Source organism: Anoplopoma fimbria, chromosome 17, assembly GCF_027596085.1.
Source record: "Anoplopoma fimbria isolate UVic2021 breed Golden Eagle Sablefish chromosome 17, Afim_UVic_2022, whole genome shotgun sequence".
In the NCBI taxonomy this organism is placed as follows: domain Eukaryota; kingdom Metazoa; phylum Chordata; class Actinopteri; order Perciformes; family Anoplopomatidae; genus Anoplopoma; species Anoplopoma fimbria.
In genome coordinates this window covers 1390489-1402500 of record NC_072465.1, presented here as the reverse complement: position 1 = coordinate 1402500, position 12012 = coordinate 1390489, and the positions used below count along the sequence as shown (strand labels likewise).

General features: G+C 44.9%; 1 protein-coding gene across 1 annotated transcript in view; it reads right to left on the bottom strand.

Annotated features, from left to right (window-relative positions):
* Positions 1-12012, bottom strand: part of LOC129105911 (forkhead box protein P4-like) — a 66097-nt gene that overhangs the window by 4844 nt on the left and 49241 nt on the right. Inside the window, exon 3 of the mRNA XM_054617182.1 lies at positions 10415-10506. Within this exon, the coding sequence (XP_054473157.1) occupies positions 10415-10506 (92 nt within the window). The remainder of the gene's footprint in view (positions 1-10414; positions 10507-12012) is intronic.

The window sequence follows — 12012 nt, the reverse complement described above, 5'->3', positions numbered from 1 at the left end:
GCTGGCTAAGAAGAAAGGAACAACAAAGTGGCTATCTGATGAGATAGACATCTCATCAGATACGGCTGCAGGCAGGCAAAGACAGAGAGACACAGGAAGAGAGAGAGAGAGAGAGAGAGAGAGAGAGAGAGAGAGAGAATGTGGTGAATCTTGCAGATGTGTTGTGCAAGCACTCTTAATGCAGATGCACTGTACACAGAGATGGACATCTGAGATGCTAATCTGATGACAAACACTGTAAAAGTTTAGACAAACTAACCACATAACTCAGAAACTGAGACGCTCACATGCATGCATAAATGCAAACCATATGAATGAAAAACCACACAGAAAATCCTGCTGACAAAGTGTTTCTGTATTAATTAACTGAATTAAGGTTTGAGAAAACAATACGGGAAATAAAAGAGACAAGGCAGTTCAGACACACAGAGAGATATTTAGGGAGAGAAAAGGGAGTGAGATTGAGTCCGAGTCCATCTTCCCTCCCTGCCTACAAATCAATAAACCATACTGCCTTCTCAATACAAATAAGCCTGTCTGTTAAGAGGGGACGGCTGCTTTACAGAGAGATACAAGGGTGAGTTATCACGTCTGAAATTGGCCATTTATCTATTTTCACTCCGTAGTGAAATATCAATCTCTCTCATGGTCAAACCCTGTGCATCTCTGTGTGTGTGGGCTTGTGTGTGTGGGCATGCACAAGTGCCAATGTGTGCAGGAGCTCTCTTCAGAGCAGTCTATCTACTCACCACCTGAGGGGATGACAGGGAGGGAGGGTGATGGGCAGAGGGAATTGAGCAGCGTAGAGAGCAAGAGAGGAGACGAGCTGTCACTGCTAAATTAAATCTGTAAAGAGCTGATTTGACTTTGTAAACAAGATTGGCCATAAATACTAACACCCTCTTTCCCACCTGGCCTCTGTCTCTTTCCCCCCCTGCCTCCCTCCCTCCTCCCATCCGTCTCTTTTTCTCTCTGTGTCTGTCAGTGGACCGACACTCTGCCTTTATCAAAGCAGGCTTCCCCAACTAAACACACTCCCAGCCACATGTAACTGTGAGGGGATGGAGAATAAGCTATGTAGACGAATGAGGTGAAGAGCAATAGTGTGTGTGTGTGTGTGTGTGTGTGTGTGTGTGTGTGTGTGTGTGTGTGTGTGTGTGTGTGTGTGTGTGTGTGTTTGTGTTTGTGTGTTTGAGCCAAGGGAGAAGAAGAAAAGACAGAGTCAGAGTGGGGTGAGGCAGGGGAAGGGTGGTGTCGTGGCAGTTGGTAAAGGAACAGGCAGAAGGGACGGGGTGGTGGGGGTGTAGTGGGTAAGGTGGGGGTGGTGATGGGTGCCGCTTGGCGTCATGCCAGCTTGCCCCCGCCACCGGGCCCTGTCAGTCTAAGCTGCCAAATGAAAAGCTGTAATTAATTGCTCTTGTGCATCCCATTCTTCCTCCTTGACAACTCATACATTCTATTTTATACACACCGCCATTGACATTTTCAAGTCACAGGCGTAATAATTACTGGAGTTATAGCACCTTTCTGTGTGTTGGCTGACGCTCTGACGCCAGAACCAAACGCGCGTCCATGTGTGCAAGTGCTGATATACTGTCATGCATATGTGTGTGTGTGTGTGTGTGTGTGTGTGTGTGTGTGTGTGTGTGTGTGTGTGTGTGTGTGTGTGTGTGTGCATGCGTTTAAAGGCTGAATGCGTGTGTGTCAGGCTGAATGCTGAGTAGTTAAGGTTTGACGCCATTAATTGCCCCTATAATCTAATATCACAAAGCGTGGTGATTATGGGGCACGCGTTGCCACCGCCATACGACACCGCCAGCCTGAGAGCGCCGCCACAAAACAAAAGCCTTGCCATTAGCGATTTGACGGGCCAGGACAAAAGCGCTTCACAATGCGGAATTATATTTTCATTCGGCTTTGTCTCCCCCGGTGAATGATTTCTCCCCTTTCATTGGACTGTGAATAGGGAGAGTCTGAAAAGCCGGGCGATTTGAAGTCAGCCATTTATTAAATGCATTTAATTTTTTTTCACTGTCGCCCCATTTTTTTCATGTTGCATGTTAATTTAAAAGAGAGAGATGCGTGGTAGATTAGTGGGAGAGAGGTGAAGCTTGGGGGGGGGGGGAGTGGAGAGGCGGGCAGAGAGAGGGGAGAAGGAAGGATACCATCCACACTTAGTAGAAGAAAGAACAGGAGGCGAGGGAAGGAGGGAAGAAAGGAAGTAAAGATTAAAAAATTGAGAGATGGAGAGAAAGCAACCCTACCCTGCAGGTGTGTTAACGGAGAAATGTGGCCTAGAGCCTGAGATGGTTGTGACAGCGAAGACAGACACAAACGCAGAGGAACTATCGCAAGATCCTGTACAGTAGGAGTTATAAATGTGAAAGTTGAACCACTAATAACAGAAGGATTATTAAAACCTAAGATTTCAACCCTGTTGTTAAATTTCAAAAATCAGTCATAAAGTACAGTACGTGCACACACACACATACACACACTCACACACTGCTGAGGGGTCGGCGGCTGACAGAGGTCAACCCGTCTTGGAAAGAGGGAGCTGGGGGGGTAGGGAGGGAAGGAGGGAGAAGAGGGGGAGCTAGAGACAGCCTTGTCGTTTACAGCGAGTGGAGGAGTAATTAGAGGGGTTGTTTGAAGAGGGAGTTTAACTGATTAACAAAGGAAGAGAGGGAGCGAGGGAGTGCCCTGAAGATGGGAAGGAGAAGGAGGAGAAAGGCATGGAGTCCCAGAGGAGATAAGAGAGAGAACGAAGGGGGGAAGTAACTTGCATTTCAATGAGCCTCCATCCCTCTCTCCTCTCCTCCCTTGATGACTTTTCATTCTAACGAGGAGGAAAGCCCCATTTTCCATTTCAGATGAAACCTCAGGAAAGAGAGGAAGGAGGGCTATCTGATATTAAACTAGCATGCAGCCGGGGGAATAAGCCCAGCGCTGCTCAGCACCATGTTTGTATAGAGAGAGGTCTGTTATATGATTGCATCCACTCTAATTTAGGAGCGAACTTTGGATTTCACACCTTTTCCTTCTTTCTAATTTAGATCTAAAAGCGTTAGACCATCAAATCATCCCATTTAAAAAAAACTAAGACGATGAAACACACAAACTGTGTGTCAGTTTCTGAAAGAGCAACATCCAGTGTGCCCACAACAGATACATTTGATGCTACAGCCATTCACCTCATGCTGGTTCAAAAATGAACAGCCAGTACGAGGTGTGTGTGTGTGTGTGTGTGTGTGTGTGTGTGTGTGTGTGTGTGTGTGTGTGTGTGTGTGTGTGTGTGTGTGTGTGTGTGTGTGTGTGTGTGTGTGTGTGTGTGTGAGTGAGAGAGAGAGAGAGAGAAAGATGGCAGTGAGTGTTGAGAAGAAAGGAGGCTATAATCAGAATCTAAACAGGCTCTCAGTCTAAATGATGCGGGCCCTGCCTCTGGGTCTATGGGGACACGCAGGAGAGAGGGATAATTGAAAAAATGACAGAGGAGAAAGCAGGAGGAGGAGAGAGAGGCTGACACAGACCTCCTCCACCCCTCCTCTTACTCCCCCTCCTCCTCCTCTCCTGGTAGGAGCAAACCCCAGCGCTGTTTATCCTTGTCACTGAGCATTACCACCTCACCCTGGAAGGGATGCCTGCCTCTCTTTCTGTCACACACACACACACACACACACACACACACACACACACACACACACACACACACACACACACACACACACACACACACACACACACACACACACACACACACACACACACACAAACCTGTGCCTCTGTCTTCCAGTCTTTTGTTACCGCCATAATAACTTGCTATAACCTCTTTTTTTTTTACTAGCATCCTTCTTTAGAAAGATTGAAATCCTTTTTGGATGTCACTATTGCCACAAACTTGCCTTCTTCTGGTTTGACAGTGGAACAAGTTTGACACATTAGCAGCAATGGTAGAAAAGGGAGAAATCTGTGCTAATCATGCACGGCCCTCTTCCCTTCTGCCACCCTAGCTGCCTGCAGGCTGGGGGGGTAAATGAGAGCCTCCGGTTTAAAATACAGTCAGCACTGCACTGTGTCTCGGTGAGTAGAGGCTTTAATGGTGTGTGGTGAACTCCCCTCCTTTTTGGTTTGTTTATTCACCAGCTATCATCACTATCGCTCCTTACCCTCTCTCAGTCCCTCCAGGTAAACGGCCTGTCTGTGCTCATCGTGCCACGAAATGAGAGGAGAGCATGGGGTGGGAGGGGGGATATAGCAGGGGGGTAGAAATAGAAAAGCAGAGGAGTGAAGGAGAAAAGCATTTGAGTGAAAAAGAGAAATAGAAGGAGCGCCCACTGTGCTGAGAGCGTTGTTTGGAGCTCAGGGCCAGGCTTCCACTGGAAGTAAAAGGGCCCCATTGTGTGTGGTGAGTACCCCTCCTCCAGCTAATCTGCAGCGGGGCCAGGGGCCACATTACTCTGGGGGGAACTGATGAGCGAAGCCAGGTGGGGTTGGGGATGATACAGGCATCTTACCGCCTCATTTTTGCTGAGTCATGTGTCTGGCTGTGTCTACGAAACTATGTGTGTATGTAAGCTGGTGCCAAACAAAATCTTAATGTTGCAAAGGAGGTTTGAGTTTTATTGAATCTTTGTGTGTATGTTTCTTTTTATTACTAATTGGCTTCCCATCACATGTATTTTTGTTCTAGCCACAAGTGCAAGCAACTAAAGCATGAGTTATATGCCAATAATAAAATAACAGGCTGCAGTATTTGTATTAGCTATTTGGTGAATTGCACGTTATTCTGCATACAAGCTTAATGTAGCTGAAAGCATATTGTCGTTGTTCAGTAAAAACAATGTATGACCAAATGTGGTGATTTGGAGTTTTTCAAGTGTTTCATCATGGGTTCCTCAACTTCTTAAACTGAATATAATAGGATTGTTTAAAGAAAAGCAATGTTACAAAGCTGAAAACAGGGTTGTTTCTCTAAACTCAAGAAAAGCTGACACATGGATACATTGATTCTCTACTTTTTTGAGCTCCTACTGCAGTTTATTACATTGTTTTCCAAGTTGCTTCAAGCTGCCAGCTATATACTTTAAGAGATAAGGTTGTTTTCACAAATATTATATCATAACAATAAGTGTGTCTTTTGGCAGTTTCTAAAAACAAACTGAATCGGAGATAAGGAGGATGGATGGTTGTGTGGATGTATGCATGCAAGGATGGATGAATAGATAAAATGATAGTGTGAGGACGGTAGAGGAGCACAGGCTGCTGAGAGCAGGGCCTTGTTCTATGCTCACATAGGCACACAGACTCATACACATACACAATGCATGTGGACGCGCATAACATTCAGTTCTCCCTGACAGGGGCTAGACAAATGAAAAAAAAAAGAAACTAGAAAAAACTTCAGAGAGGACAGTGAAAGACCAGCAAGTTCAAGTGGAAAATCCTCCTCCTCCTCCTCCTCCTCCCCACCCTCTCTCCCTCCCTTCGTCCGCCGCCTCCCTCCATCTAACGCCCCAGTGCTTCAGAATAAAAATGACAACACATTTTCAGAAAAAACACACACAGGCACACACACACTCGGGGCATTTCATTGGGAAGTGTGAGAGGCCGTTATCGACCATATTTCATTACTGATTTCACTCATGTTTCAAATCACAAAATAAGAGTTTCACACTTCAGTGGCCAGACCCAAACCTCTCCTCTCCATCCTTCCCCTCTGTCTGTCCACCCCTCTGCACCGAGCCAAACCCATTCCGCTGGCTGCTCAACCTCCTCCCGTACACCCTTCACAAACTGTCAGGACCCCATACTACCCCCCTGACACACACACACACACATGCGCGTGCACACGCAGCCCCAATTCCCTCCACATCAAATAAGAGAAACTGCCAACTAAGCACTTTCATTGAGTGGACAAAAGGAGTGCTTTGGGAAAAACACTTTGAAAGGATATAAAAGAGAAGGAGAGAAGGAGCCGCTTCAGTACCGCGGACTCTGGGGGGCTAAACTCTCATCTTTCCACATACTTTTGTTGATTAGTTAAAAGACTTTGAACTCGGCCTCAGAATCCTTATGTTCAGTAGTTTTTCACAAATCTGTAGTGGTTCAAATAAGGCAGCTAGGGGAGGCAGACATATATTTAGCAGCATACAGTATATGTATAGAAAACTGATGAATTAGGGTTGTAATGTTGATTAATAGGATTCTCATTGAAATAAACGCTCAGCTTAAAGACTGACATGACTCAGTTTCTTCCTCCCGTCTTCCTGCCTGACTCCGTCTCCTCCTCCGTCCCACTGTGCCGGCACCAGCCCTCTCCAGAGAGCAGAGAGGCGAGCTAATTAACATATCTCTAATGAGTCTTTTCATTTTTTTCCTAATTAAACGAGCGCCTCAATAATACATGAAAACAGGACACCACGCTATTCAATTACATACGTATGGGCCGCGGCCAAAGCACGTGCGTTAATCTGTATGTGTGCATGCCAAGTGGCAGTGTGTTAAGTGTGCCAGGCGTGCGTCTGCCAAGTGGGTGTATATGTGTCTGCTTGTGCCCACCCAGTGTATAAGCACGTGCCAAGTGTGCCCATTGTAGAGAATGTGCGGCGGGTCATGGAGGCATGCTACGCATCATGCTGGGTAATCCGCCAATTGGCACTCTGTCTGCCAACTGTGTGTGTCAACCAATTCACTCGGTCGCATGCGTGCCACGACCAATTACAGCAACTGTGGCCAACTATGTCCACTATACCTGCTACAAACACACGACTACAGAGTGAAGTTATCCAATACCACAGAGGGCATGGATATCTCTCATGTGCAATCTTTCAAAAGGCCTTTTTCACTTATACTTATTCAGGAAAGACTGTTGAATGAAGGACATAGAGTTACTACTCTTGATTTTTTTAAACCTCTTTATTAAAAATCCCCAATTTGTTATGCAATATCCCATGTCTCGAGTTTGTTTATTGAACATAATCCAATAGGGAGTGACAGACCGACAAGACCATAAGTCTAACAGTCTATTCAAATGGCGATTTTCTCATTTTATGATCCACCAAATTATTATTATTATTATTAAGTATTATTTCTATCTGTGTGAAATTAGTTTCTACCCTCAAATTAAAACGCATCTTTAGTCTTCAATCATCAAACTCCCAAATAATCCCTTCTGATCGTCGTGCTTTTCAGCAACTGTAGCTACAATTTTGTTGCACACAATCAATTTTTCCTGCAATTGCCTGTCTAGAGACTTGAGCTATTGTCAAGTTTCTCCTGAATGTGACACATGACGGTGACACACGCACACGCACAAAGTGGATTGATACCATCTCACACAGCCAGCCAAACACAGAGACCATCTCTGAACAACCAATCAAAAAGCAGATATAATCTCAGAGTTTCTTTTGCTCTCAGCTCAGATCCTCCCCTCTATTATAAATAAAGAAAAGAAGAGAAATATGATGGAGATGGGGAAGGGGGGTGGGCGGGGGTTGTCATCGCAGACCAAGGCTTCTCCAGAGAAGTAAAGACACGAATAGAAGTCTTTCCCGCTCTCCCTGTCTGCCTCTGTCGTTCTCCCTCAGAGAGAAGGGAAAAATCTAATTATCGAGCTCCTAAAGATCTCATTATTGGCTGAGGCTCATTTGCATGTGTGAGAGCAGCCCAGCAGGAGCCAACCTGAGGACGGCCATTTTGTGCCTGATGTGAGCCTCTGTGTCACTGTACAGTTGCTTCCTGCCACCTTTAGAAATGACCAGATTAAATGTCTGGCTTCTCTCTCTCCATCGCTCGCTCGCCCTCTCCGTGGCCGACATATGATTGCTTCAATTACAGCGACTAAGGGAAGTTGCTGCAATTAAAAAAAATAATTATAAAGCTGGAAATAACAGTAATTAAGATGTTTCTGTGCGCCACCTTGGTAGTCAGGTTTGTTTGTGAGGTCTAGTAAACAACTTGTGCTCCTGCGTACAAACAACGCTTTGTGCTTTCTTGTTTGTGTCTGTGTTTATGACTGCGAGGATCCAAGTACAAACACACACAAACACACACACACACACACACACACACACACACACACACACACACACACACACACAAATGTAAATCCAAGTGTGTGTGTGTGAGTGTGTTTGCCGGGGTGTTTGGGGCCATGTGAGCTGACAGTTCAGACAACAGAGATGTAGCGTGGATGCCCTGGAGAGTCCAGAGAGGCTAGCCGGGCCAGGCACCAACAAACAAGACAAACAAGACAGATATGGAGTGCGAAGAGGAGGGGTAGCCTGGTGTGTGTGCAGTGTGTGTATGTGTGTGAGAGTGTGTTCAAGACAGAGAGAAAGAAGAAGGAAGGCAGTGGAAGGTAATTCCCATAAGAGAAACATGAATAAAGCACCTGTGCTTGACTCCATCCATGTGAGAACACTGTCACAGGTTAATCTGTTGTCAGCGTTCACAGAAACACAACAGCAGTTCCTTACACTTCATTGCTAAACAAATAGATTTACGTAACATGCTCACTTTCAGTTCCCTCTACGTGCTCTCTTTCTCTTACTTCCCCACTTTCTATATCTTTAGTTATTTTTAAAATGAGTCAGGGAGAGAAAAACTGTTTAACATTAGCGACATTTAATTCAATTCGGTTCCTAAGCCAAAGCAGAGTAGTGTCCGGTATGTGTTTGACCCAGGACACACGCTGACCCATTTGGGTTATCGACCGCAAATGCAGACTTAAACCATGTGTGTCGGTCTGATAAGATAATAGGATAGAAGCCAGAGCCAGAGGAGACCACTTTAGGTGAATGGTTGAACTAATGTGACTGATGGCACATGTATTAATATCAATACATCACATGTGAACCAGTTTGTGTGGATTTACAGACTACATGCAATTTTAATCTTTGGGATATTTTAACATCTGATTTAAAACCGTGTCTATTTTGTTCCCAAAGCCCTTAAGAGTCACCATGTAATTTATACAACTGCCAGATGCCATCCAAGGTAAATAAAGTGATTTGATATCATTTCAAGTTTTGATTAAAGTGTTATCTGCGAAATCCCCCTTTTTAAAAAAACATTTCTTTCATTTCTGACATCTTCAGTAATAAGCAGTCATTAATTCTGTGGCATTTTTCCACTTCCCAGGGGTCACTGGGCAATTAAACTGTGTGGCCGACACTGCAAATTATTTTTCTTTGGTCTTTCTGTTGATGACGAGTTTCTAGGTTATTTTATTTTTCTGCTCTGTTATGATGGCTACTGCTGTTCATTCTCAACACCCGGCTCTTCCTCTGTTTATTTCAAACAAAAACACCCCTTCCTGCTGCTGGACAAATAATAGGTAGTCTATTTGCACCAGAGGAGTTTTCCTGGAAAAACACAAGCCAACACCAAATATTTATGTGAACAAATGAAAAAGCTTCCATGAAGCATTAATCTTATGTTCTCTCACTTGCATGTAAATGTTGCAGCATATCTCAGCATATAAACATTATTGCCTTTGATGCTGAACAATGTATTATCACATTTTAATGTATAAAGTGTGTCCTATCTTTCCTACAGGCACCTTACGGTTTACCAAAACGGCAAATTAAATCTGACCTTATTCTTGCTTCTGACTCACATCTGTCCGTCTCTCCCTTCTATCTCTTTCTTTATTTCACATACTGTGGTGGTCCAGCTGTCTGTTTATCATGTGGCACGTTAATAAGAGGAGCAGGGCAATAGCTTGCTGCTTGCTGCTCTAGTAGACCCATGGCCCCACTTTATTGATATGAGACATGGCTACAAATCACACTTCTGCATGTTCTCTACACATCACATAAATGTAAAGAACTGCCAGAAGTAATGTCATGTGTTATATTCATCAACCTACACAGATAGTAATAATGCGTGTGTGCGTGTGTACTGTCTTTGTGTGTGTGACTGAGTGTGTGTGTGTCCTCCTCAAGTGTCTTTCAGTGGGGATCCTGCACTCCAGCTAACCCCACTCTCTCTGCTCACTGTGGAATTCAACTCTGAAAAACAGCTCACTACCCAATCACTACAAAGACCTCATTCACACACACACACACACACACACACACACACACACACACACACACACACACACACACACACACACACACACACATTAACAATCACACACACATGCACTCACAGAAAGAGACACAGACAGACAGAGCGAGAGAGAGAGAGAAAAGTATGTGCCTATATCACACTGTGTAGTTGACGTGGCAAGTTGGTGAAGGCAAAGCTGCAGCAGCCAAGGGCTTAATATTATACAGATTCTGACAAAGCAACACTTGGGTTGTGCATGTGTGTGTGTGTGTGTGTGTGTGTGTGTGTGTGTGTGTGTGTGTGTGTGTGTGTGTGTGTGTGTGTGTGTGTGTGTGTGTGTGTGTGTGTGCGCTCTGACCTGCACAGGGCTCTGTTTGACCTCGTTACTGCCAGGGGAGTTGAGTCCAGAGGCCTGCTGGAGGAGGAACTGTCTGGCTGCCTGGAGCGCCTACGAGGGACAAATGGAGATGTACACGTCATACAGGGAAATATTACAACAACACATTGTTGAAAGTGATACACCTTTTTTAATTCAAATATTTTTACAAAATTACAAAAAGTTCAGCTTCACACAACACACAACACACACCCATACAATCAAACTTTTATTTAGAGAAAAGAGAAGCACAAACTCTCTCCTACTGGCCACTCTCTGCACCCTCTCCCTTTGCCAAGCTGTCAGGTCAGATTTCCTCAACATGAGACGTCCACCTGGCTTCATACATGCTTTTGTATCTGCGTTTGTGTGTGTCTGTGTGTGTGTGTCTGCTTGACTGTATTCCTCCCAACTCATTTAAAACCTTCTAAAATCTGACCATCTCCTCCTTTCCATTTTTTGTTTCTCTGCCCACCCCTCTGATTCACTACTTCTCTCTCTTCCACTCCCCTTCCTCCTCCTCTCTGTTCCGAGGAAGGTGCAAAGTGGGTTTTCCACATCCTCTGAGGCAGATGTGTGTCAGCAAACCTTCATGTGTGTCAGTTGCACTGTGTTTGTGTGTCACAGTGATGTAAGGAACCGTTTGCCCCGATGTGCCCTAAAGAACTGTGACTAACTACCACCCACGTCTTCATTCCTCCCCCTCTTTCAATGTCTCCCCTTTCTGCCCTGCAGTGCTGCCCATTCAAACCAGTGACACCATCGCTCTCGACCTCTCTGTCTCCATTCCTTCACTCTTGCCGATTCATCCTTTTGACTCAGCTACCCCAGCCATCCCTCCCAATTCATCTCCTTACATCTCCTTTTTTCCTCCGCTACCTTCCTCCTCACCCCCTTAAAAACTGTCTTTCTTTGTGTCATTACATTTTTCTTTTCTTTTCTGTGTTGCTTGTTGGAGCATTAAAATCACAAGCTCTCTATCATTAAGACTAATAAGTGCCAGAGAAAAGCCCATTTTTGTTGGAATGGCCTTTTCTGTCTGAACTGCCCCTAAAACATAACAAGAAAACACCCATCTCAAAACACAAGAGCCGCCTTGCTCTTACTGTAAGCACACACACACAGCACGCACTCACACACACACACACACACACACACACACACACACACACACACACACACACACACACCGAACACACACAGGCAAAACCTCATGACAGAGGGTTAGAGAGGAGAGACAGCAGGATGCACATTTGCTTCCTCTGACTCAAAGGGGAAAGGTTCCTTAGTAAATATTGATTTATGAAAGTCTACGTGTGTGTGAGTGTGTTTGTGGTGTGTCAGCGTGCACTCGTGTGTGTTTGTGTGTGTGTGCGCACACCGCAAATTAACGGCCAGAATGAGGGATGTTCTTTAGCACGGAAGCTCTTACTCAATCATCCAGCACCAGAAATCTGTTCTGCTGCATCATTTCACAACCACACAAAACTGTAGCGCTGTGAAACAGCGGCACACACTTACAGTATATTGTCACATATTTAATGAATTGTCAAATTAGAAGCTCCGATACATTAAGTAAC